This window comes from Strongylocentrotus purpuratus, unplaced genomic scaffold (genome assembly GCF_000002235.5).
Source record: "Strongylocentrotus purpuratus isolate Spur 01 unplaced genomic scaffold, Spur_5.0 spur5_scaffold_13, whole genome shotgun sequence".
In the NCBI taxonomy this organism is placed as follows: domain Eukaryota; kingdom Metazoa; phylum Echinodermata; class Echinoidea; order Camarodonta; family Strongylocentrotidae; genus Strongylocentrotus; species Strongylocentrotus purpuratus.
The window spans coordinates 10,452,910-10,480,305 of record NW_022145598.1 but is presented as its reverse complement, the minus strand read 5'-3'; the positions used below and the strand labels follow the sequence as shown (position 1 = coordinate 10,480,305).

Below are 27,396 nucleotides of genomic sequence, written 5' to 3'. Positions count from 1 at the left end.
CTTACAAATGTTGCTGAAATGACATGATTTTTCGGGTTTGGTTGGAAAATGACAATTTCCAAAATTCATGGTCAGGCAAAACCCCCCACAAAAGTGCTCCTTTTTTACAAAGAAATTTGGCCCTTTTTACTTTAGATAAGCAACCCATTTTTTTAAAATTTCAAATAGGTGCCCATTCCACATTCTTATAAGTGCCCCTTTACATATGGCAATTGCCCTATTCAATCAGGGAGGTGCCCATTTTACTTGAACAAGTGCCCTTTTTTATCTTTGATGAGTGCCCCTTCTCAGCTCTGATAAGTACCCCCTTTTTATTTTGATAAATGCACTACCCCCCCCCCTTTTGTAATAAGAGCCACCTTCCCTTTTCATCAATGCCCTTACTCACACCTCTAATTAATACCTCTATTAAAATCTCATAGGTGCCCCTTTTCCTATGACAAGAGCTACTTTTTCTTTGTAGTAAGTGCCTTTTTCTATTTTCACAAGTATCCCCATTCATCTCAGATGAGTGCCTGCCCCTTTTCAGGTACAAGAAGTGCCCCTTACCACCTCTTATAATTGCCTCTTTAAATCTGAGACGTTTCCCTTATACTCCCAAGTCTTGATCAGGTAATAAAATGCCCTCTCACTATTATCATTCTAATGTAGATCTTTGTGCAAGCATCCGATGGGCAAGTCTACTCGGTTATTCAAGACACCCTCAATTTTTTGAACTTCTCCTCGTGGAGGAAGGTCGGTTCCAACTCCATCCCGGTCAGCTTTCCCAATCGATCCACGTTCGTCGATTCCGTATCTGCAGTCTGGTATGGCAAGCAACTCATGGTTTTTGCTCGCTCGATCAGTACTTCTTCAAGGCTGTATTGGTGTAAAGGTATGTTCATTGTAAACAGAGGATGGGTAACCTGATAATAAGGCCTTTAAACCAAATTGTTTTATTGTCCTTGAGGTGCCAGCCCCTGGGTAGTTCGGTCGATTTTTTTAAATACCTATTTTGGCTGATATTTTTACAGTTTTTGATGCTTGAATACATATTTTGTTTTAATATTCATTAAACTTTTTTTTCTTCTAAAAAACAGTATACAAAAAAACTTTAATAAAAAGCTGACTGTGAGATTTAAAGATTTAGGGGTCGGTCACAAAGGGTAATACAACAATTTTCTAAAAGCTTAATGATGATAATGATGATGATGTCATGATGATGATATTATTGTAAACGGTTGTTATATTGCCCTTTCTATTTGTAACCAAGGGTAGCCACATCAATATTAATACTAATCTTCCTGCAGACCTGCGATTGTCATTACGCCAGCATTGCCGGGAACATGGGTGTCAATCCCGGGGGGGGGATGGGGGGGGGGGATGGGGGGGATATCCCCCCCCCCAATATTTCATGTGGGGGGATGGCCTGTACAATCAACCCCCCCCCCCCCCCAATAACTCACCATCAAAAAAAAAAAAAAAAAATGAAGAGAAAAATTAAGGATGAGAGCCCGATGAGAGTAGTTCATGGTTATTACTCGCAAGATGACCATCAATATAGTGGGATGCTCACATAAAAGACATCGAAAAAAGGGCAAGTGCCAAACTATACATGCTACGTTCTCTGGTGAAATATGGTCTTCCAAAGGAAGACCTTATTACTGTTTTTGTGGGTTATATTCGCCCTTTACTTGAATATGCCAGTCCTGTTTGGAGTGGAGGACTCACGCAAAACCAAAACGAGAGATTCGAGAGAATACAAAAGCGAGCGTTGCGGATAATTTTTCGTAGGGATTATGATAACTATGCAATTTCACTTGCACAATCTTAATTACAAAGATTACATGAAAGACGCCAATATTGATGTGTTACTTTCTTTCAAAAAACGTTATCACTCACTGATCAATTTAAACAATTTCTCCCACAATTTTTTTTACTAGAACACTTAGAAATTCAAAGAAAATTTCGGATTTTAAATGTAAAACCAGTCGCATGCAAAATAGTTCTATTCCAAATTTGATTCGCCTGTATAATAACAGTTAATATGCTCATGTTAATATCTATTGTAATGATTTATCATTGAAATGTCTCGATTTCTGTACATTCTTGTAATGATTTTGTATATCGTACCGGTATGTTTTAATGATATTGAATTGCATTTTACTTTTAATTTTGAATAATTATTTCAAATAATACTAAATGTTCATACACCTGCTCTTGCCGCCATCCTTGATTATTTGACCATTATACCCACAACTTCTCTAGTTGTTATGTTGTTTCCGTTCACCCTTTTTAAAATTCGCGTCATTGTTTCTTTATTTTTTGCTTTTTTCACTCATTTCATTTCCTGATATTTCCTAAAAGATTTTTCATTTTTGGAGAAAGATTATTATGTCACAACTTATTTGTAACACAAATTATTTTCAGTGGGGAAACTTAATTCAGACAAGGATTAATATAGAGAAAAGTACAACGAATCGTCTTCTTTCTCTAATAATTCAGTGAAAAGGGCAAAGCTGTTAGGGGGCAACTGAATTCAGACGTGGATTAAGCGTAATAATCAAATGAAACGTCAAAGTACACGATACAACGAAGCGTCTTCTTTTACGAATAATTTAATGAAACGTGAAAGCTTCCGCGCTAAGCGCAAAATGGGCGAAAATGAATACAGACAAGGATTAAGAGCAATAATTTATTGAAAAGTTAAAGCTTCCGCGCTTCGCGCGGTAGGGGGGAAACTGAGTTCATGAAGGACACGATACAACAAATCGTCTTCTTTCACTAATGTGAAAGCTTCCGCGCTTCGCGCAGGAATGGCCGAAAATGAATTCAGACAAGGATTAAGAGTCGAGAATGGTACATAGGATCGTCTTCTTTCTTTAATCATCTAATGAAACATCAGAGCTTCCGCGCTACGCGCGGGGAAGGGGGGGGGGAATTTGATTCAAACGTTAAGGATTAAGAGTCGGGAATGGTACATCGAATCGTCTTCTTTCTTTAATAATCTGATGAAACGTCAGAGCTTCCGCGCTACGCGCGGAGGAAGGGGAACTTGATTCAAACAAGGATTAAGAGTCGAGAACGGTCCAACGAATCGTCTTCTTTCTCTTATAATTTAGTGAAGCGCGGTAGGGGAGAAACTGAATTCATGAAGGACATGATACAACAAATCGTCTTCTTTCTCTAATGTGAAAGCTTCCGCGCTTCGCGCAGGAATGGGCGAAAGTGAATTCAGACAAGGATTAAGAGACGAGAATGGTACATACGATCGTCTTCTTTCTATAATAATCTAATGAAACGTCAGAAGGGGAAGGGGAACTTGATTCAAACATTAAGGATTAAGAGTCGAGAATGGTACATCGAATCGTCTTCTTTCTTTAATAATCTGATGTAACGTCAGAGCTTCCGCGCTATGCGCGGAGGAAGGGGAACTTGATTCAAGCAATGATTAAGAGTTGAGAATGGTACATCGAATCGTCTTCGGTCTTTAATAATCTAGTGAAACGTCAGAGCTTCCGCGCTACGCGCGGAGGAAGGGGAACTTGATTCAAACAAGGATTAAGAGTCGAGAACGGTCCAACGAATCGTCTTTTTTCTCTAATAATTTAGTGAAGCGCGGTAGGGGAGAAACTGAATTCATGAAGGACACAATACAACAAATCGTCTTCTTTCTCTAATGTGAAAGCTTCCGCGCTTCGCGCAGGAATGGGCGAAAATGAATTCAGACAAGGATTAAGAGACGAGAATGGTACATAGGATCGTCTTCTTTCTTTTATAATCTAATGAAACGTCAGAAGGGGAAGGGGAACTTGATTCAAACATTAAGGATTAAGAGTCGAAAATGGTACATCGAATCGTCTTCGGTCTTTAATAATCTAGTGAAACGTCAGAGCTTCCGCGCTACGCGCGGAGGAAGGGGAACTTGATTCAAACAAGGATGAAGACTCGAGGACGGTTCAACGAATCGTCTTCTTTCTCTAATAATTTAGTGAAACGTCAAAGCTTTCGCGCTTCGCCGGGGGAGGGGGGAACTCCCCCTCCCTGCACGCAACCCCCTAGGGACCGCGCTTCGCGTGCTCACTACCGCCCCCTAAAATGAAATCCTGGCTACGCGCTTGGGAGGGGTGCAACTTGCCACACGCTTCTACGTCTTGATTGCTTGATCCATTGCCGAAAATATTTTGGCACCTATCACCCCCCCCCCCCCCCCCCCAACCACGGATACAAATCGACACCCTTGGCCGGGAACACATTTACACCTGGTTGGAGAGTGGCAAATGTGGATTAATGTCTTGCCAAACAACATTAATACCGGGCTGAGATTCAAACCCTCAATCTTTGGATTTAGAGTCAAGTGAATAAACCACAACACCCGATAGATCCCATCTATCAACACAAAAATAAGGCTAGGTGATTGAGCATTTGCTTGTGCAGCCCCAAAACTCTGAAATAACTTACGATTAGAAGTCAGGAAATCACCATCTGTGAATATTCCACATTCGTCAAATTCATTTGACAGTTGATTCCGCTCGATTAATGCTATTGTTCGGATTATTAGAGCAGAGAGAGATAAAAGTTGACATTCTCATGACTAATGACCTTGCGTTATTATTTTTGTTTGTTCATCGTCTCGTTAATGTTATTTGAACAATATTTAATGACACAAGACGGAACTCTGGTACTATTTTTATGAAGCGTCACATGGCAATAACATGGCCGATAAATAATCATCATTACTGGGTCTAATAGTTTACAGTAAACTGAAAATGAAACTGGGCCATTTTATATATACATTGTATATCTCTCTCTCTCTCTCTCTTTTGACATTTCCTTCCTTTTCCCCTCGCTTACTTCCTTCTAATGCCTCTGTCACACTTTTCAGTATTTGGCTTGCGTATTGCTGCGAATTAATGGCAAGCTGTTTTAACGTTTGTTCCTATTTCTCGATATCAAGAATTCATTTCTTGATATCAAGAAATAAGAATAAATGTTAAAACGGCTTGCCGTAAATACGCAGCAATACGTAAGCCAAATACGCAAAGGTGTTACTAAGGCATTACCACGGAGTATGTATAATGTGCATGTTTATACCTATATTAAAGCGAAAATACTGATATCTCTGAAATGATTCTCCGATCTCCCTCCCCTTCTTCCTCATCTTCTTGTTCCTAGTAGTAGTTTGCATAATTTCAAATGATTACTTTCTGTTTTCTAGGACAATCAGGTATATTAAAATGAATCAAGAAATTTTAGAATTGGAAACGTGAAACAAATAGTAAGCATCTAATAACTTCAGATGTTTGTTTTACTATGATTCAAATTCGAGCTATTTCAAATAATAACATATTGAGTGCTTTTGCATTATCTAAAAATTTTGGCTAAAAATGCTGTCAAATGTAACAAAATTCGCACTACTGGGTTCCCGCGCAGTTATAATACGTATTTGCTATGAGGTCATTGCTCTGAACGCCATTTGCCACCTTATCGTTCTTGTATTTTCTTAAAATTGTGCAAGCGTATTCAGTGGTGGCCAAACGCAGGTCATCTTGAAGCCGGATTTGAAAATCTGTGAAGGCGGGCATTATTGACCCCATTTTATACTCTGCTTGATTATATTAGTATGGAAGGCCATTTAGGCCGCGGCACGCGTCAAGACATGTTCTTCTTTCACCAAATCCGATTTGTTATGCAGTGCTTGTGAGCCCTATCTAGGTCCCTTCCGTTATCCAGATTCCTCACAAACTTCGTAGACATAATCTCTAGCATCCCATCAAGGTCACAAAAATCTTTGTTTTCCAAAATCACTCATGCGTGACCGTCCAGGCGCCATTTTGTCTTTGCAGGCCGTTATTGAAGCCTTTCTTTCGGCCCACCTATCTTCACTGTCCTAGCTAATACAGACTTCTAACAAAATCCTCTGGATAGTCCAAAAGAGGCTCGTTCGTCTGTCACGTAAAAACACCGGCGTCAATGCATGCCAATCGTTCTAAAAGCGATTGCAGTTCTAGTTTCTGTTATTTGTGAAATAAATGTATTTGAATTTGAATTTGAATAGGCACTTCAACCAGCTGTACTTGGGGTCTTGTCGCTGGAACTGCGCTCATTGGAACAGATGCTACACTGATCAAGAATCCTTTCACGGCGAAATATGAAGGATTCGTGATATCTCCTAAAGGGAAGATGTACCGGACATGGCAGCATGCCAGTGGCAACAGCTTTAAAGCCTGGAAAGCAATGGCTTGTAAGATTTTGATTATTGTGAATCATTCAAATACATTGCTATACACACGCGGGCCCCTATAAACGTTGAAAAGGGTGGTTTCTGGTCGTTAAGGCGGGTGGTGCATTTATGGCGTCAAATAGTCAAAACATCAGGGAGAAGGATGTTTGTTGACTGACTTAATATAAAAATTAATAAACAGCAGTGAGGGCATATTAAAGTAGGTATTATCCACACAAGGTACCCTTTGAACAGTCTAACGTGCCCGAGGCGGTAGCCGAGGGTATTTAATTTGACTGCTTCGAAGGTACCGACTGTGGGTAATTTTAGTAAAGCCCGAACACAACGATGTGTATCATTTGTTTTATAAGATGGTGTCTTATTTGTTTCATGAAATGATGTTTTATAACATGAATTTACAAATGACCGGTCATTAATATTTACTAATGACCGGTCATCAGTAAAATTACGTGTAAGGCAAAATAAATGCCTGGTCACGTGTACGCTCTTAACCAATCATTTGATTAGGATCCGCTTCATCATCTTATAATAACACATAATGTATACAAAGTAGATTAAAACGTTTAGAGATGCTGTTATGCATAGCAGGTGAAATAAATGTACACAAGTTAGAAGCACTTTGCTTGAAATACATTAGTAAATTGGTCTTTCTAAAGCCATACTATACTATAAGCATCAATGCAAAATCCCCTCTGATGCCATCTCAAGTCAGCTGTAGCAGTATGGTTCCGTTACTCGCTGATTTCCTGGCTGCGCTGTTGGTTCTCTCGTCGAGTCTCTGTCTGCGAACTGCAAGTTAGTTATAAGGTAATTATTTTAGCACGCTGTTGGAAAGTTGACTATGAGATGGCGCTTTGAAATAGACAGTACGCTAGGGCTGTAAGTTTATCAGTTCAGTATCACTTTTAATAAGAGCGTAAGGGGAGCCTTCCAAAGTTGCGACTGTGTCGCGACGCGTCGGGGCGCAGAGCAGGATATGAGAACAAAGGAGGCGCCTTTATGCGCCCATTAGCGCCTTTTTGCGTCGGATAGGAGAGGACTTCAGTTGGTTGCCAGCTCATTAAAATCTGGCTATTGTTTGGAGTCTCATTGTTACGAAATTACCCCGCCGGGGCGCGCCCCGGTGAAGCACTTGACATTTGTGAATGGGAGCTTAAACTTTGAATAGCTTTCGCGCCCTTTCGCGCCCGGTCCGGCGCATTAGTTATTCATGTAGTGCCCGCTTGTGTGTCGCTCTCGTCTTGCGAGATTTGACTCTGAAAAGCATTACTTTGGCTACTGATTTGTTTTAATATTATTTTACGTACATGACATTGGTTACAATGTTTGTTCTGATTGTTTATTTTCCTCTCGAAATCGGAGTTCTGTAGGCGTTAACGTTGGCATGATTGTTCATTTTTTCATCTCCTCCTGTTCTGTTCATGATTGTGTTCAATATACTGTATCAATTTTAATACAAATTGATTTGTTCACGAAAAAAACAAATTTATTTTTATACTTACCCCACTCTCTCTGACATTGTTTTCCTCGTGCATGTTTTGACATTTTAATTGTAATTTTATATTTCCTTATAGCGATGTTATCGCATGTTTCGATTTTCTTGTTTTTTAAAAAAACAATTTTTGTTGCATCTTGTAAACAGTTCTGTCGTATGATCATTATAAATCATATAATAATATCATCAGTCTGTTATTTCAATACATAGATCCTTTGAATCTTCTTAAAATTAGAGAACGTATTTTAAAATCCGTGATGTTGAAAATGATACTTAATCAAGAATGTCATAGTTTCTCCTTGAATTGGATTTAAAAAGCGTTTTATCTGTATTACGATTTTTTTAATGCAAATGATATCCGTATTGTCGGGAACATCATCAATATGTTTCGTTAGAAGGAAGACGCTCATTTTCAGAATGTTCTTTCTTTGCAAAACACTAATGTTACGAAGAAAATTAAATACACTGCACCCGTATCATCGGGGATATCGCAAAACTCCCAGGGAGATTATCAATTGCAAATCAACATAGTAAATTATGCCTAAATCGTAAGAATAGAGCATGCATTAAAAAAAAAGAGAGTTACCAGGAAATGATGTTTGAAATTTCACCCCAAACATATCTCAAGAATATTAGTTTATCATTCTGTGTCAAAGAATTTTATCGAATATTTCTTTGCGACGAAGGGGGGGGGGGGGGGGTTACATCCGCGGCCAGTTTTAGATCTAGGTCATTGTTAAGAATAACTAAAATACGTATATAATAGTGCTGAATAGGGGCCACGTGTTATCGAAAGAGCGTAGTGCGTTCTAGAACATATACAAGCCATGGCAATTGGTTGAATTGCTTCTCGTAACAGAACTGTCTCACTGTCTAAATAAGGATCCATCCGGGGGATCCATCATGCACGTGTTGGTATCAAGTAGTAAACGGAATTAATAATGATTGCGTTGTTTTGGGACATTTTTTTCGGGGGGGGGGGGGCAGGGTAGCCCTTATTCTTCTTCTACTGGGTCATCAAGAAACACAAATAGTGTTGAAATTTTCCGCAATCCCTTTAGCGCCGAGGGTAGAAAAGCCTTTAGAAAAGTCAGCTGGACAATAGCAATTTAATGTTGGTCAAACAATCAGCGAGAAATTACTGGGCAAACAGATATTAGCCCACGTCTTCAATATAACCAGGGAATCCCGATTTAACTAAGCACATGCTCACAATATGAATATCAAATCTGGCTATTGTTTGGAGACTCATTGTTACTGTCTGGTAAAGGGGTACTTTTCACGCACCAAAGTCCGGCTCGTCTAGTACACACAAATCCGGACCGTATTGACTTTACACACCGGACTTAGGGGACTGTTTTCAAAAGGAGGGAAAATGCATATGCGTACCCTACATAACACTCATCCGGGGTGGGGGGGGGGGGGGGAGGGGTGCGCTTAAAGGCGAAGCGCTTTTTGTGAATTGTGAATTTGTGAATTTGAAAAGCTTTCGCGCCCGTTCCTACGCATTAGTTATTCATGTAATCCCCGCGTGTGTGTCCGCTCTCGTCTTGAAAGATTTGACTCTAAAATTTTCACTTTGGCTACTGATATGTTTTATTATTATTTTACGTACAAGACATTGATTTAGATTGTTGTTCTGATTGTTATTTTCCTCCAAAATATCGAAGTTGTGTAGGCGTTCACGTTGTTATGATTGTTCATTTCTGTTCATTAATGTGTTCACTACTTGTATTATATTAATGTCTTCACGAACAAAACAAAAACGATATGTATAATTGTATTCCTTCTGTATGTTTTGACACATTATTTGTTTCATATTACATTTATTTTGTTCTGTCATCCGATCAAAATAGGTCATATATCTATATCATCACTCTGTTCTTGTGCACTCATGCAAGATCGATTTAAAGAATAGAATAATAATAATAATAAAAACGTTACTTATAAAGCGCTTACCACCGAAGTCTCTAAGCGCTATACACACAAAATAGACTGATATACAATTACATCTTATACAAAACTAAAAATGCAAATAAACCTACAAATAACAATACATATGGAATACACATCAAAGTGAACAGAGATAATTAATCATCGTAGGTTCTCTAAATCTTCGCAAAATCAGCTATTGTATTTAAATACCCGTGATTTAAAAATGATACTTATAATCAAAGAGATTGAAAGATTCTGCTTGAAATAAGATTATAGGGCGTTTATAAATATGTCATACAAAACAAACAAACATCTGCAAATTAAAGATATTACACAAATGATAGTCGTATTGTCGGGAGCCTGCATCATCAAAACGTTTCGGTAGATTGAACAATTCGAAATCGCCTATCTGTTCCAAACATGAAATTCGATCGAATATTTCTTCGCGAAGAAACTTTATTGGTGGTGTCATTTGTCTGAACAATTTGTTATCTTCAATGTTCGTGACGTTTTGACGTTTCATATTTGTTAGCTAGCGCTAGTAAAGTCTTTTGTTTTAACGTGCACTGTATATAGTTATAAGGCCTGAACACGTCATGTTCACATTGGGTGTTATATAGCATACGGATATTATAGTACATGTAACTTTTAAAAGCACTTTGTTTTTGCAACGCAATGACAAAAGACAGCTCTTTGAGCAGCTAATAGTTGTTGCGCCCATTGTTCCGCTCATAGGCGGCTATTCCCAATTACCGGGCATTATTTGTTATTGTATCATTAGTTAAGTTTATTAATCTATTCATGTTTTCTATTTATTTATTTAGTTTTGGGGAGGGGGGATGTCGTATTACGAATTCATGACCCTTATACATAATGACCATGTTCTCAAATTACGAATAGCGGTCTTCATGAATAGTTGTCCAATGAATTAGCGGTCCTTATAACTAGCGAGCGGAGCCCTCCTGATTGACCTCTGCCATTTTGGTCCGGCCGTTCACTTCGCCGCCCCCCTCTCTCACACACACACATATGTGTAGCTAAACAAGAATCTATAGCAAGTCGGACAATTATAGCGATCAAACAATAGTCGCGTGAAATCCTGCCACGGCATTCTATGTTTTTACCTTTAGAGCGAACTTTTCTTTTGTACTCGCTCCATAGAACTCTACTTTATCTTACAGCGAGGTGAAATGAAAAGAGCGTCATCATGAGTAGATCTATTGTTTGATGTTATCCTTCTTCTCCCTAGTTAAGCCAAACCTTCAATTTAGGCCTATCCATAAAAGGTAGCTTCCTGTACCGTTCGCTTTTTTTTTCCTGACTGCTATATGAAGCATGTGTATGCTCTGAATTAGGCAAACAGGGGACCGGCGCACAGTGGGCCAGGGAGGAACCAAAGTGCGCCAAAACTAAGTTTGGGTGATTTTTTTTTTCAATTTTTTTCTTGCCCAGTTGAAAGGTAATACATAGAGGAATACCTCAGTGAAATATTTAATTCCGTTATGCACAATAAGGGTATAAATTTACTACTTCAAACAGCAAAATCCTACATATTCACAGTTTTAGTGCAAAAGTGACTTATTTTATAAATCTTTCAATTCAACATGAAGTTTTTAAGTTATTGATATGAAATTGCTCTCACATATTCCTGATAGTTAATTTCGTTGAATGAATGGGTTAAAATTAATAGAAACACAATCTTCATGATATATTATAGGGTAATTCACTGAAAAATGGACTAATTATCCATGTTTTTTATAAATCCAGAAGAAATGTTTAGATCTCCGCAGTGTACCGCTTAAATTTTAATACCACCATTTCCTCTGATGTCTAAGCTTTAAGTTGATACCAAATTTGGCTGCCCGATCTTGCCCGTTGTTATGTTAGAGCCGATTTCCCTTGCCACATTGCCCCGAAAAATGTGGGTTTTGGGGGTCCGCGGCTGAATCATGAAGGATTCGTGGTCATAAATCACGGCGCGAGGGGGCGCGTGACACTTATTCTGACACCGCGGACCGAAATAAACACATTTTCGGGGCAATGTTGCAAGGAAAACGGCTCTAACATAATAACGGGCAGAATCGGGCAGCCAAATCTGGTATCAACTTAAAGCTTAGACATCAGAGAAAATGTTGGTAATAAAATTTTAGCGCAAATCCCTGGAAATCCAAACATTTCCTCTGGATTTATAAAAAATAAATCCCCAAACATGAGTTTTGACGCACTTTGGTTCCTCCCTGGCCCACTGTGCGGCGGGTTTAAGATCCTCTCCGAACGAAATGTAATGTTGAGTTATGCCTTACAATAGCATATCGACTTGGTTTCTAACCAGGGAGCTCCCGGTTACGAGCTGCTCTGCTCTACCACTGGGCTATAGCGCCTCCCTCCTTTTAAAAAGATCGTTTAAAATTTGCCGGTTTTTTTTTTTAGAATAAGAATCAAAACATGTTTGGTATGTTTTTTGTATCTGTGCATTAAGATTTCAAAATTTCACTTTCGCCACTTAATTATAAAAATCTACGAATAAATGATTCGAATGTTGTGTCGAATGATTAATTATCATCATGAACTGATTAATGTTTTGTATTGCATTTCCAATTGCTGCTCAACTTTATCACCATCAGGCTACACTTTTTTGTTTACATCTTCATGACACACATGTTTTATAATCTCGATATAGTTCCCGGACTCTTTTTTCTATTTATTCCACTTTTAAAAAGAGCTATGGAATTATTATGATTTAAAACGCATTTTGGACGGGCAATTTTCGAAGGCATATCTCGGGCGTGAAATCCTGCCACGGCATTTTATGTTTTTTTTTCCCTGAGGCCACTTAACAAAATATACATGTTTAGCGTCCCCGCCTGCTTCCTTTTTGGGGGCCGCCTCCTATTTTTTTATTTTTGGTTAAATAATATGAAAAACAATACTAAAATGGATCTATTACTGATTTGTTTAAAAAGTTAAAAGATGTCGGCGGCCATTTTGAAAAATAGCCCGACTGTCAGGGAAAATGTACCGAGCGGCCATTTTGAGCGGCCATTTTGAAAGAAAAAGAAAAGAAAAGAGAGGGCCTCCTCCTTCCTAGTTTTCGAAAAAACAGGACACTAATAAAAAAAACTTTTATTTGGCCTTAGAGCGAACTTTTCTTTTGTATTCGCTCCGTAAAACTCTACTTTATCAAACAGCGAGGTGAAATGAAAAGAGCGTCATCTTGAGTAAATCGTTTGTTTGATGTTATCCTTCTTATCCCTAATAAGCAAACCTTCAATTTATTAGAACCAAGTCATGGGAGGAGAAAAAAAAAGGATTAGACTGACAAAATATAAATTCTTCCAAGCTCAGGCTGTGGCGATGTGCAACGCGTAGCGTGAATATGAATGACGAGAGAGAAAGATAATTCCTTTGTCCATTATACGACGCTAGAATCATATCGCGATGTGGGAATTATACAAATATGTTGATAATCATTCAAATTACAAACATAGACAAGCGACCCAAACAGTAATGAATTTGCCGACTATAACCGCATACATGTAGTCGTTCACATCATTCGTCTTTTATTTTTTGTTGTTGGGGACAATTAAGCTCGCAATTAAACAACCATTAATCGTACATAGTCATCTTTATTTCACATTTCATACAGTCGTCACAAAAATTAAAAGGAGGCGTATTAAACCCAACAAAAATAAATCATAATGTATTCTGATCAAGATGAACGAGTGTGTTGATTGCCCCCCAAAACAAAGACGATCCCACCAGAGAAGTTCATGCTGTGCTGTAGTAATGTACATCGCAAAGCTTCGCCACAATGATTGGAAAGGTAATACCCCGCCCGTTACGACGCAAAACGGCGCGAGAAGAATAGATCGCGACGCGAGAAGAATACATCATTTTTTTTTTTACAAACAATGGAAAGTTTATCAGAACGAAAACCGGAGGAGGGGAAGACAGGCTTTGGCCGACAAATACTTTCTGTATATCAAGTTTAAGCTGTACCGCGCATCACGAGCGAGAACAATGACGGGAGAGATAATCTTCCATCGCCTGGTGGGGCGCAAAAGGGCGCAAGAAGAATAGAGCGGGTTTATACTAACAATAGACGGTTTCTTTTCATATGCAAGAATCAGGTGAGGGTGACTATTGCGCCCCTTCGCGCCCCTTTGCGCCTCAATGCGTCTCTTGGGACGCCACTGTTCTATTCATCGCGCCCCGACGCGTCCGGGCACAGTCGCAACTTTGGAAGGCTCCCCTAAACCCTTTTTTCTTTTCAGCTTCACCTACCTTCTCAGTTGTCTCCAGACCTGTCGCTCAAGTAATGGGCTACAGTATTTATAACGGCAAGATCATGATAGGGGGAATCGGAGTGGATAACTACGTGCACAGGTGGGCACATCCTCAAAATTATCCACAAAATCATCTTCATAGTAAACTACTCTAAAAGAAAGCATGATATTATTTTGTACACAACAAATAAGTACTCTTTGGCGATATTCATATCATGGGTGATTACGCGCAATTTGTCTTGTCACTTTTTGAAAATGAAGCAGCACCACGTGTTACGTACTACGCTGTTCTCTGACTTTTTAACGATCAATCCGACCAGCTCATAAAACACAAATGCTATACATTTACCTCAAAGTTAACAATTCACTTTCACTTTCTGTTGACTATATAGGATTGGTATTAGAAGCAGATATTTTTTACTTCATTATAGTAACATTTGCAGCAAACATGTTTTAAGATGATGGTTGCAGGCAACGTAGCCAAGCGAGGGGAGTGATAGGGTAGTCATTCCTTATAAAACAAACCGGGAAAAGAAAAGAAAAGAAAAGGAAGAAAAAAAAAGAGTAAAATAATGTTGTTGAATGAGAAAAGAAAGCAAATTCTCCTCTTCCACTCACTAACTTTTCTCTCTATTTTATATTTTTCGGTAAAGTTGCTCAGTGAGGCGATTGTTGATTGTTCCTCTGTGGCAAAACTTTAATTATAAATGATCAAATTCAGGTCATTATTTGTAATCTATATTTTCAATACAATGTCGTTCCAATCTTCGCTACTCTAAGGATGATTTTCTGCTTCAATGTACCTTGTTGCAAAGCTGGGGGTGGCATGTTTACTGGGACTGCATCTACAGAATGGAACAATATCCAAATTTTCTTCAAATCAGCTATTCTACAGACCAATTTAAGAAAATATTGAAAACATAATTCTTGAAAATACTGAATGCTAGTAAATATTATTGTTATTATCATTAAATATATTTTCTGTGTGTGATTGCGATAATCAGGTGCGCCCAGGCTGCCTGTGATACAGTGGACAATCCTTGGAGTTACTGCACGTGGGGAGACTGGCATCAGACTGGGGGGAAGATTCCATTTGACGATGGTGGGATGCAAAACAACTTGGTCATGAGCAGGAATGTACACTTTGGGGTTGAGATCTTTGCAGTCCAAGAAACGAGTGGGCAGTAAGTATATCCAGGGACCTAACATCTCTCATTTAAAGACCGGGATACGACCCATTAGACCAATTTATTTAGCCAAATGTAATTAGCCCTTCAGACATGGATAGACTAGACTTTACGTCAGGCGGCTCATGCCGCGAGACAAATGATCTGTTAGCCCATTACACATCTGTTATAATGTGAAGTTCCCCATGAGAAATCATAATTGCCTATCTTCATTTTGTAGATTATGGCAAACTTGGCAGCCCGGGAGAGATACGTCTTGGAACGTCTGGAGAAAGATTCCACAAAACCTGACGGGGGCAGCGTTCATCAATAACCCTTACCTCCGTCTCAACGAAGCTGGATGGTGGATAGCATATGGTCTCAATTACAAAAACCAGGTGATTTTTTGGTTCTAGGACACCTACCCCCTGGACATCCACCCCCGGATAACTAACCATAGTTAACTACCCCCTATGACAACTAACACCTTGGGCAACCACCCTCTAGGACTACTACCCCCGGGACAACTACCCCCTAGGACAACTACCCCCCCCCCCCCCGGACAACTACCCTTCGGACAACTACCCACTGTCTGGGGGTAGTTGTCCAGGGGTAGTTGTCCATTGGCTCATTGTATGACAACATTCTTACAAATTTTAGAGTGAATGAAAAATGAAATCCTAATTGGAGGTAAATGAAGCTGATACCTTCAAACCTTTAAAGAGTTTCTTTACTCGATCTTTGAATTCATTCTGACCATGCATTCCTTGCAGGTTGTTCCGGTTGAGGCTTTACATTCCATGGACATCAGTCCAAAGAAGGTAGCCTGGTCCAATAACCTGGTCGTGTCCTGGTCTATCTCTATCGACCAGGCTTCAAAAATGGACTGGATCGGTGTCTACCCCAAGGGAGGAAACAACGATCAGTACCTAGACTACAGGTAGGTCTAAAAGCTCTTACTAGACGGTTAATTTGTTGGCAGAAACTCTTGTCCGTCGCTGTGCGTAGCAGTGTCTGCATTGTGAGACTAGGCTGACAGAATACTGCTTAGGCTCTGTAATTTAGCTTCTCCGACCAAGGCTAGACACTGACAGAGCAAGGCTCTCCTCAAGGCAAATGTTGTCTGTGATGTCCTTTAAAATAGAGGGGAACTTATAAAAACATCCATCTTGGGGTACATTTTCCTATTTCTGGAGTTTTTTTTTTCTTCATCTTTCAGGATTGGTTCTTATAAACTGGTTTCACTGTTTTGTGGTTTTCCCCTTTTTTATTGAGTCTTCCTCTTTTCTGGAGTGGTCTTTATATACATGTTCACTATTCTTCCGTTTTCCACTTTTCTTGAGTGGTCTTTTTATACAGGTTTCACTATTTGCGAGTTTTCCACTTTTCTTGAGTGGTCTTTATAAAACAGGTTTTTTTTAATCATTATTCTCCAGGTATGTCCAGGGTGGCTTGAATCCTGGAAAGAACCCCGTATACATAGGAAAGGTGTCTATGTCCTCCTTCGTTCCCAACGGGACTTATCAGGTTCGCTACCTGATGAACAGTCAATTCATCAGCGTTATGGAAATGGGTACGTTGAAGGCTCGTTCAGATAAGAGGCTATTCCCCATATTTTTTGTTCATAACATTGCAAGATTTTCTTTTTCTTGGACACACCTGTTTAAAAAGATTTCCATATTATTATACATAATGTAATTACGATAATGTCGACCATGCACCAATTTTTATAAGGATTCAATCAGTGTTTTACATACCTACAGAAAACAAGGGATATTGTTGTTAAATATAATATACAAGACGGATAGAGAAAACTGAGGGAATGACATCACCATCTCACTAAGTTTCCTAAAGCATTCGTACATTTGTCTTTCTATACAAGCCAGAAGAACATATAACGAACATATTCCATGCCAATTTCCACATTGATACCCAAACTGTATTTGTCTTGATTAGATGTGACCTTCTACAACGAATCCCAGGAGTCAGATATTTTGCAACTTTTCCGAGGTATATACACCGGTCTGGGTGTTCCTACGGATAACATTGATGCATGTATAAATGAGGGTCTACAGACCATACAGATATTTGAGGAGTGTTTCCATGAGTTCAAGATGGGAAAGGTAATTACTAACGACTGTTCACTCAGTTTTGGGGTATGTATGTATTCCTAAATAAAATGACACGAAGTTTATCAACTTTCGGTAAGGCGTTTTGATTCTACGGTTATGTCTGTGAAGCGATGTTGTTTTAAAGATTTCCTTCTTTTTTGCAACGAGACCCTTTCACACCGGGCCATACATAGAGTTGCGTAGTATTGTGAATCGACTACGCCGAGCGTACGCTGGCATACGTAATTATACGCTGAGGGACGCAAAAGAGTACGCGAGATGGACGCAACAAATTAAACATGTTTAATTTTTTCGCGTACTTTCGGCGTAGACGCTAGAGGCAGAAAGTACGCATTTTTACGCAAGTCAACGCAGAACTACGTTAATGTTCGCCATGCCTACATAATAGTACGCTACCCTGCGCCAGTCCGACGAATCATTAAAAGCGTATAAAGGCGTCCAAGATCGTACATGCGCACCTACGTACCCTTAACGCCAGACCTACGTAATGTACGCCAGCCTACGCATAACCTCCGCAGGAAATACGCCAAAGCAAAATTTTTCATTAATACGTAGCCTCGGCGTACTCGGTACGCAACACTTCGCAACTCTACGCAAATTCAGTGAGAGAGGGGCTTAAGCAGCAAGAAATGTTTGCATGACGGCTGAATTCCCATACATCCAGCTGTGTGGTTGAAGAGAGTCGTCATTGTTTTATTTTATTTTTTTTATATTATTATCATTGTTTTTTATGTTGTTAGTATGTTTATACAAATTTTGTATATACATTTTTTTCTTATGTTCATGCCTCTTTTTTCCTAGGTATTCCAAGGTCTACAACTCCTCGGCACAGCCCTTGAAGATGTTGCCCAGACTCTGACAAAATGTAATTTTTTTTCGATCGCTAAGAAACTCCTAGACTATATCACAGATCTCTTGGAGTGCATGGAGGGTAATTGTGTTAAGTTCTTCATCGACGTTATAAAGGAGCTCCGGATCCTGTTTTTGAATAGGTATGAGATCTACGGGGATATCAGGGGTGCCGAGAATAGCTTTCAGCAAACGGCTTATCAGCAAGGAGGGCTGTGTATCGGAAGATTTGTCAAGGCTTGCTTTCTGGTACAAGACTCCCTGATGACCAATGGTAGTTTGGAGTATGTTGTGAAGATGACTGGGAACAGTATGAGTATGAATGCTTTGAAGCTTATTGCCAACGGTAGAAGTGAGAATATGAAGCTGATCGAATCCGGTAGTAAGATGGGGGTGAAGCTGATTGAAACTGGTAAAAAGAAGGGGTAAATTGATTGAAAGTGGCAGAAAGGAAGGAGTCATTTTCAGGCCTCTCATAAGATGAAAATGCGTTTATGTGTTTTTTTTTTCGGGGGGGGGGGGTGAGGGGAGATTACAAGGTTCGGCCTTTGGTCTATTGCTCTTTATATCAGTAGCATCAGTAATATGACACATGTTTTTGTAATTGTGTATTTTATGGAGATCATAGAAGTAAATGTAAAAACCATGTGTTGTGATAGTTTGCTATGAAATGCTGTGTGCCGTAAGTGTACTACTGCAACGTTGTCTTTCGTGTTTCTGTATAAAGCAATATGTGTGTCAGACTTATAGAATGTATTGCAAGCAAGGATGTACGTTTTTAGAGGAATGAGGTGCAGAATAAAGCCATTTGCTTGTGTCCTCACATGTACTGCAGTCTAGAGTATCAATTGGATGTGGGGCGGGGTAGTTGATTTCCCTCACTTATTTGGATATTTTTGTAACTTTAATTTGTGTAGCTCCAATAGAGCAACAACAAAATTGTTATCATATCATGTGGTAGAAAAGAGGGAGTAAATTGATAGACACTGTCACACTGGTATAAAGAACTTGGTGAATCTGATTAGACTCGTAGTAAGGAGAGGCTGAATGTAATTGAAACTGGTAGAAAGCAGGGGTAAATTGATTCTTATAACGCAACGAAAACCTTTCATGTAGTAAGACTTATTTACTCGGTATTTAAATAACATGTGCCTTTTTTGTTAGCCGCACACCAATTATTCCTCTATTCCTCTCTATCTGTCTCTCTGTTTCCTGAAGCAAGTCATTTTTTGTCATTTTTTGCCATTGAGTTTCTGTTGTTTTTTGCCTGTTTATATTATCATATTTTGTTGTGGCTGTACTCATAAGTTACAGAGCTGCATGCACTTCAAGCGCAAACTTTCGCTGCAGCTCTTTTGCATTTGCTATGTCAATCATTCCCAACATTTTTGGGCATAAATTGTGTTATTCATTGTGATTTAAAGAAGAAAAAAGTACTATTAAAATGTTCATATTGTACCTGATTATTATTGTATGAAAAATGCAGAAATCAATAAATCAAATTAAAAAAAAGGAGAATCTGATTTAAAGAGGCAGATAGAAGGATGAATCTAAATAAAAGCGGTAGTAAGGAGGGGTTGAATCTGATTGACACTGGTAGAAAGGAGGGGTGAAGTTGGTTGATACTGATTCTTAATCGGGTGGTTGCCCCCTACGTCCCCCTCCTTCCTAGTCCTAATAGAATAATAAGTGGCACTGATCATAATACATGTTCTGTATAGTTCGTGTAAGGTAAACCTATGTTAAAGTACTGTTTTCTGACATTTTAAATACTGTGCCTGAGGCATGTCTCTATCTTAAAAGGTCTTTCGCTTTATCAGTGTTTCTGTTTTGCAAACCATTAAATTTTATTTTAATATTGCACTTTTATGAAATATACTCAATTGCATTATATGAGTACATACAGTACCTGGGTATGTAGTAGAGAATGAATGTTTTTATATCATGTATTGTTCGTAGATATAACACTACTCTCTCTGATGATGTTATTCCTTGATGAAGAGAAAATATAATTACGCTTTTAAAGTCATGCTTGGTGTGTGTTTTTTTCTTTTCGTTCACAAGAATTCCTCATTTTTGGTAGCAATTTGCATTCTCTCGTACTTCTCTCCCCCCTTTCATTCTTTCAGTGTTTTTGTTTTGCTTTCAATTCTTTTTTTACATAATTAACTTTTATAAAATAAATTCAATTGCACTAAATGATTAAATACCTGTTATGTAGTAAAGAATGTACGCCTTTTATATTATGTATTTCTCTGGCTATTTTGGAAATCATGACTTGCGTTCGTAAAAAAACAGAACTAGAATAAAGAGAATAAATATTTGCGCTTTTAAAGTTATGCTTTTTCGGTGTGCTTTTTTCGTTCACAAGAGTTCCTCATTCTTAGCAAAATTTCTTTAATTCTTATTTCTTGTTCTTTCCTGCTCCTCCTCCTCCAACAGCTCCCACTCCTTTTTCCCATTAAATTATATTTGTATCGATAACATAGAACTTACTGTGATCATGGTAATTATGCTATTCCTAGATGACACAATCATCATCTTCTTCTTCTTCCTATTTTTTTCTTTTCTTCTTCTTCTTTCATGAAAATAACTTGTTTTCTAAAGTCTTATGTTCTGACCATACCCTGGCACCTATTTATAGGCGCCGGAAGCGAGGGAAGGGGGGGGGGTGGGGGCGGACGCCCCTAATCGAAAAAGTGAGGGGGGCACAATGCACATATGGAAACGTTTGCTTGTATTTTGTCTCATAAAAGAAGTTGATCACAAACTGACTACCACACGGTGTTTAGTGCTCAGGGGTCACAGGCCACTGGCTTCATCGGGCAGGTAGTTCCATAATGTGAATGGGTAAATTAACTATTACAAAATGAGGGGACACATTACATTGTACAATAGGGACACACATTGTTTTTATTGTGCAGAACATACTCTTTTATTGACTTACTTATGAAACTATAAAACCAAAATGCATTTTGTATTCTAACAATTGGAGTACAAAGAATTTTAACAGGTGAATGAAATGCATAAACACCACAAACACCTGGGGAGGAAGCATTCATAAGTTTGAATACATATAGTTGATAAACGACTCCGATGAAACTATAAAACCAAAATGAAATTTGCGTTCTGGCAATTGGAGTACAAAGAATAATAGCAGGTGAATGAAATGCTTTAACATCAACACAAACACCTGGGAAGCTAGGAAGGATCCATAAATTTGAATAATTTAGTTGATAAACGACTCCGCATGTGGACGTTTGTTGGAGCAGAAAGCAGTGGATTCTGAACAACACGAACCTATTTAACAGAATGTCGGAACGTAAATTAAATTTGGCGCTGTTGAAAAATGCATCTTTCTACCCTGCGACTTGAATGGTACGATCCAGTAAATTAAAACAGTAAATGGCTCTTATTTTAAAATTACTCATTACATAAAACCCAAAACTTCAGTGATATCAGAAAAAATATGTTAAATCTTACTAATAGTTAAAAAAAAGATGTATACACATTGTGAAAGTGTCGCATTTTACGATAAAAGACGCCGATTTAGCAAAGATGACGTCATTAGTGCGCTTGCATCAGGAAATTCAAGGTCAAAAGGTCAGTTCAGACACTGATAAGTTATTGGTCGAGCCTTTTTGTTTCCTTTATTCCGACAAAATTATACAATCAATCAAAACAAGTTTAATACCAAAAGAAAGCTAACGATTAGAATTTTCATTAACCGCTTGCCCCAAAGTCGCTTGAATACAGTGAAACGAGTGAGAGCTTGCGAGAGCGGCCAAAGTGTGATTGAAACTCGCTATTTGCTCTTCTCCAACGCAAAAAGAGACGACATTGTGCTGGATAAATGTATTTTTTCCGACGAAAGTACAGAAAATTTGCATATGGTCTTTCGATATTATACTTTATGAAATGTTACCCGAGTGACTTCCGGGCGCCCCAATGCTTGAAAAAAACGCACATTTTAGAAAACTTCACTTTTTCATGGAAAAATGCTTATTTGTTCTATGCACGCAAGTCAGATTGAGCGGATGATACAACGTTTCTATATGTTTCTCCCCCTCCCAACAAAAGAAAAACAAAACGCCCTCCGCCCCCGAAACAAAATCAGCAGTAAAGAAGTAAAAATGGTTAGTGTTTTATAACCAAAAAGAAAAATAAGAAATAATTAAATGAATTGAATCACATACAAATTATATTCCATTCAAAGAAAAGGAGAGTAAGCAGGAATATCGTGGAAATATTGTAAGAGGGTGAGAAATCGTGTTTTTTTTATTATTATTATAAGGGTGAGAAGACATGAGCCCCCGGACACTGGCATACTGATGGGGGGGGGGGCAGTCCCCCCTCCCCCCCCCCCCCATTTAACATTCAAACGTGGTTTATTTCTAATTCGATACCAGTGATTTACAAAAGTTGCTGAAATGACATGATTTTCCGGGACTTCTGTAAAATATTCTTTTTTATGCGTTTGATGGAAAATTAAAAAATTAAAAAATTTACAGTCAGGCAAAAAATATGTTTTTTAGAAGCCTTCATGTCAAAACCTGCATAACGGCGGGGTTTGGGGGCTCAAGTCTCCCTAAAGTTTTTGAAAAGTATGTTAAATAGAAAAGGAATTAAAGAGAGAAAGAAATGAAGTATCAAAATATGCTCATCTGACCGTAATTAAGTGTCTAAACCCCCTGAGCTTCATGGGGCTCAGCCCCTAGCCCCTGGACCCCCCCGCCAATTAGTGACCTGCCAGTGTCACAAATAAGGCCTGGCTGCCTGGAGAGGGGAATATGAGAAATTTATAATAAATGTTTCTTCCACTGGTCTGTGTGTTTGTCACCTCCCCTTCCCCTTTTAACTTGAAAATAGACCGATGTTTATTACAAGATACATAAGTTTCGTGGGCATATTATTAACTTGGCCTAGCAGGGCAACATCATCAACATGGCCTGTTCATCTGCAGATATTGTGCAAACTGGTGATTGCTGTTTTGAGAGTAGGCCCCTTTTTAGAATGTGACCAAATGTATGCTTAAAGACCCTATCCGATGAAAATACAACTTGATGTTAATGGAAAACTGAATGAATGTAGTAAACATAATAACAAGTAGTTACCCTTTCGCCATTGCACAAAGGCAAATTAAAACCTCATGTTTCGCCCCCCCCCCCCTCCAAATTACGGGTCAACAGGGGTCAAATTTCCCGAAGCTACAGTGACGAGAGAACATTTGGACGGTGGACCCGACCGGTTCACCTGTATAGCTGAGGCTACGAACCGTGCTTAATTAATGCCATTTTAGATAAAGAAATATATAAAAAGGGCCTCCTCCTTCCTATTTTTCAAAAAATCAGGACGCGAAACATGTCTTTCTAATAAATGGCCTAAAGGCTAATACAAACCTACCTCTACTAGCACCCTGCCCCTGCATGGTACCATTTTGTTACTATACTACCATCCTACCACTATAACGAGCCGGGGATTCGCCGCATTGCGTGTACGATCGGTGGCAATGAACTTTGTACCTAACATACGGCGCTGTGCTTGGTGTTAGGAATTATTGTATGAGCGAAATTTAGTCTTGTCTATTTATACACATTTTGGTTTCGTTAATCGTTACAATATTCCCATAGTAGAACACTGACTGAAAATCATCATATCGCGGTACGTACAATAATTACGTTCATACTAATGTGAAAACTAGGATTTATGGTATTCATTTAACACCGTCCTAATATATATATTGTGTTGTTGTCGTTAATATCAGTCATACAATTATTGTCCAAATAGAATAAGGAACAAGGGAATATGGAATTAATAATTACACTGTTGGTCATAATGATGGAATAATTATTTTTACCCCAATTTATGGAATGATTTTGACAATGATTTATTCCTAGAAGATCTAGATAATAGTATACATTCTCAGATCTTATTTAATAATAATTTGTTAGTGTTTGTTTTGCGTGACTGCTGTATTTTATGTTTGAATATGCATTGAGTGTTTTTATTGTACACATGACCACTTCAGCCATTGGGCTGCGACAAATGTTTTTAATAAACCTTGGATTGAATTGAAAAAGCATGTGTAGGCTACTATGCTAATCAACTAGGGGACCCACGTCATTAAGTCATAACTGACAGTAATGAGGATCAATGCCTCATAAAAGGGCACTAATATATAGCACATGAACACGGTTAAATTTGATCCTAGCGGCTCACAGTAACGGGGCCATTGCTTAGCCACTAAACCATGACTGTACGCAGCGGGGGCTAGGGTACGTCGCCGCCCCCATAATTACAAACCAAAAAAAAAAAATGCAATAGATTATCAATAATTCATTGCATTTTGCCCCGACTACTAACATAAAAAATTCTTCTATTTGGGCATGTCCTGAACCATAGTACAGGGCCCCAAAGAGGAGTTTTTTCCTGTTGGGGACCGGGGGAAAATGCAATTAATTGTTGTTGTCGTTTAAAACATGGACAATTTATAAATATTTTGCTTTCAATTTAAATTTAAATTTTAAAACATCTTCAGCAGGATATATTTAGGAACCAGTAACCATGGAAATGAATTCCAAGATTACACTGGAGAGCATCTTCAGATTAGATCCTGGAGCTGATCTAACTCAGAAGCAACGATCCGAGCTGTTTGAAGCGATGAAACCAAGATGTCTTATAAAAGCATTCCGAGATACTGGTTTCATTGGGCTCGGGTAAGGATACCATCTTACCCTTATGTTTGTATTACAAAACATATATTTTCTGTCTCATTTAGGCGAGGCGTCAAAAATAAATATACCAGCCAGCGGCAGCTAACTGCACTTGTGCGTCCTGGCTGCATTTTTTTAAATTAGCTCAGCCGGCTACCGATGGCGGTAGGAAATGGCATTCAAAAGCATGCGCCGGCTGCCGCCTTTCGAATAGAAACCGAGCCTCAGATCCCAGCCTGGCGCAAGCCGGCTGGGCTAATAAGTGAAAAATAATTGCCCCAGCCAGGCTTTGGCCGTAATTGCAGCCTCGATGCGCCAATACGTGAGGCGGCAGCCTGCTGGTGTCGATATTTTTGAAGCCTCGCCTTACTTTATATCCAACATTGCTCTGTGATTCACACATAACTATGCATCTTGGAATAATCAATTTAAAATAGTTTGTATTCCATACTGCATCATAATGTTAAAACAACTAATTTTCGGTAACATTCGACTGATCCTTAAATTCTATTTTTTTTTTTGCATCAGATGAACTTTTTGTTTCCATAACGTTGTGCTTGTATGAAAGTGTGATTATTTCTAATGGTTAAGTATTTTAACTTCTTATCAATGTTTTTTTTGGGGGTTTAAATCGAAGATGCTGTTTCATTCCCTTGTTCTTATGTATAAAATTATGAATAATCTAACCCCCGAGGATTTAAGAAATGAATTTGAGTTGAGAACCCATTCCTACCCTTCCCGAATTGGAGCTCAAATAAAATTACCCAAACCGAGAACAAATTACCTCAAAAGACCATTCAAGTATAGAAACGCAAAGGCCTACAACACACTTCCTCCTCATATCAAATCCTCCCCTTGTATTAATACATTCAAATCTAAGATTGCAGAACTGTTACAGTAGCACATGGTCCCCCCCCCCCTCCTTATTTTGTTATGATTACTTGTTTTTAATGATTTTTTTTTTTCCTTTATTTTATATTACTTTTTTTTTTCTTTTTCAAAATGTATTTACTGTTGTTCATATATGTATTTATGTTCTGTTTTGTTTATGTTATTGTTCCAGACCCCACGGAAGACCAGCTTTCCCATGTCGGGTTAGCTGAATGTGGGCTATCCACCGTATTTTATGCATTTTTACGATGTTTTTATACGGAAATAAATACTACTACAAACTACATGACCATTCGTACATTGTAAACCTTGCGCAATTATTCCCTGGACTACTACCCTGTATTTAAAATAAACCACATTGAAGTGAATTGAATGAGTTGATATACAGTGGCGGATCCAGGATTTTCCAATGGGTGGGAAGAGGGGTTTGTGGCACGGCACATGTAAACAAAGGGGATGTCACACTCTTTAAATGTACAGGAGTGGGATTGCACTCTTTCAGGAATCATGTTAGAAAAACCACTCTGAAGAGAGTAACGCAAATCACTCTTTAGAGCGGATTCCACTATAACTTGGAATTGATTCAAATCCAAAACGAAGTGATCTCTAATATTCTAAACTCCCGAGCTGATTTCTACTCCTCTACATTTTTATACAGCAAATTAAATGAGTTATTAGTCTTGAAATATATCAATTCTGACAAGGAAAAAAAAGGAAAAGGCATCAGGTTTGTTTTACTTGGAAGGGGAAGGAATGCCACATGGTCCCTCTGGAATCGTCATGACCTTTCACAAATTAACTGTGGAGGTGTCGTCGGTATAGTGGTTAATTCACAGCCAGGCACCAACATCTTTTGGCAAGACATTAATCTACATTTGACATCCTTCACCCAGGTGTAAGCACCTGTTAGTTGTTGGGGTAATACTATTTGCAGCGCCTTCAGGAAGAAAAGCATTGATGCTGATGAATCCTCCCTTGGTAATATTGTTATCGTGAAATATTTAAATCTGCCGTGGCATACAAAGTGTTGTGTACACCCAAGATAGGATTCATTTCGATGATATATATAAACGACATTGCATACTTGTTTTAGTTTAAAGTTATTCAGTTTTGTTTCTATATTCTCAAATGAATCATACACAGTAAACGTTAAGCTTATAGCCCCCGCATGACATTTAAGCGGCTTGTGCAAGAATGGGTGTGGTGGTGGGGGGAGGGGGGGGGGGGAGGGGTGGTAGATAGAGCCCAATTAGGGAGTGGAGGGTGAGAGGTTCACTCCGATTGAGAAGAAGAGAGAGAGAGATAGGAGTAAGAAAGAGAGAGAGAGAGAGAGAGGGGGGAAGAGAGAGAGGGGGATAAATGGCCTGCAGATGTTAAACGATTGCCATGAAGATCGAGACTCAAGTTATTACTCATAAATAATGAGAATTATTCTGAGCCGGGCGAAGCGAGGACCGAACATTCAATCTTTGGCCGTGTCGCTAATAGAAATGTCGCCCTCTTTCACTTGACGGTGGTGTATGGTTTGGAAGATAGAATACATGTTAACGGTTCCCACACCTAGATTCACCCAGGCAACCAGCATTGCACAATCGTTGATGATGGGGATTCCCAAACATGAAGAAGACAAAAAAACGCACATACGCATGCGCATTTCCCGTGTCTTTGAGAACAGACTCTATTTTCGACCCCACGCCAAACAGCTT

At 38.8% G+C, this 27,396-nt stretch overlaps 2 protein-coding genes across 2 annotated transcripts; both read left to right on the top strand.

The window, feature by feature from the left end:
• The first annotated feature begins 788 nt into the window (after positions 1 to 788).
• Positions 789 to 17,067, top strand: LOC115923178. The gene is made up of 8 exons (XM_030983504.1): positions 789 to 874; positions 6,038 to 6,223; positions 13,928 to 14,039; positions 14,944 to 15,123; positions 15,347 to 15,503; positions 15,879 to 16,045; positions 16,542 to 16,689; positions 17,062 to 17,067. The coding sequence occupies exons 1-8, from the start codon at positions 823 to 825 to the stop codon at positions 17,065 to 17,067; spliced, it is 1,008 nt and encodes a 335-aa protein (XP_030839364.1). The 5' UTR covers positions 789 to 822.
• A 36-nt stretch (positions 17,068 to 17,103) lies between these two features.
• Positions 17,104 to 18,698, top strand: LOC115922987. The gene is made up of 2 exons (XM_030982884.1): positions 17,104 to 17,228; positions 18,039 to 18,698. The coding sequence occupies exons 1-2, from the start codon at positions 17,220 to 17,222 to the stop codon at positions 18,513 to 18,515; spliced, it is 486 nt and encodes a 161-aa protein (XP_030838744.1). The 5' UTR covers positions 17,104 to 17,219; the 3' UTR covers positions 18,516 to 18,698.
• Positions 18,699 to 27,396: the final 8,698 nt, after the last annotated feature.

Coding starts and splice junctions, on each gene's coding strand:
- LOC115923178 (XM_030983504.1), top strand. CDS start 823: ATGGTTTTTGCTCGCTCGATCAGTACTTCTTCAAGGCTGTATTGGTGT. Junction 6,224..13,927: donor AGCCTGGAAAGCAATGGCTT/GTAAGATTTTGA, acceptor TTTTCTTTTCAG/CTTCACCTACCTTCTCAGTT. Junction 14,040..14,943: donor GTGGATAACTACGTGCACAG/GTGGGCACATCC, acceptor TGCGATAATCAG/GTGCGCCCAGGCTGCCTGTG.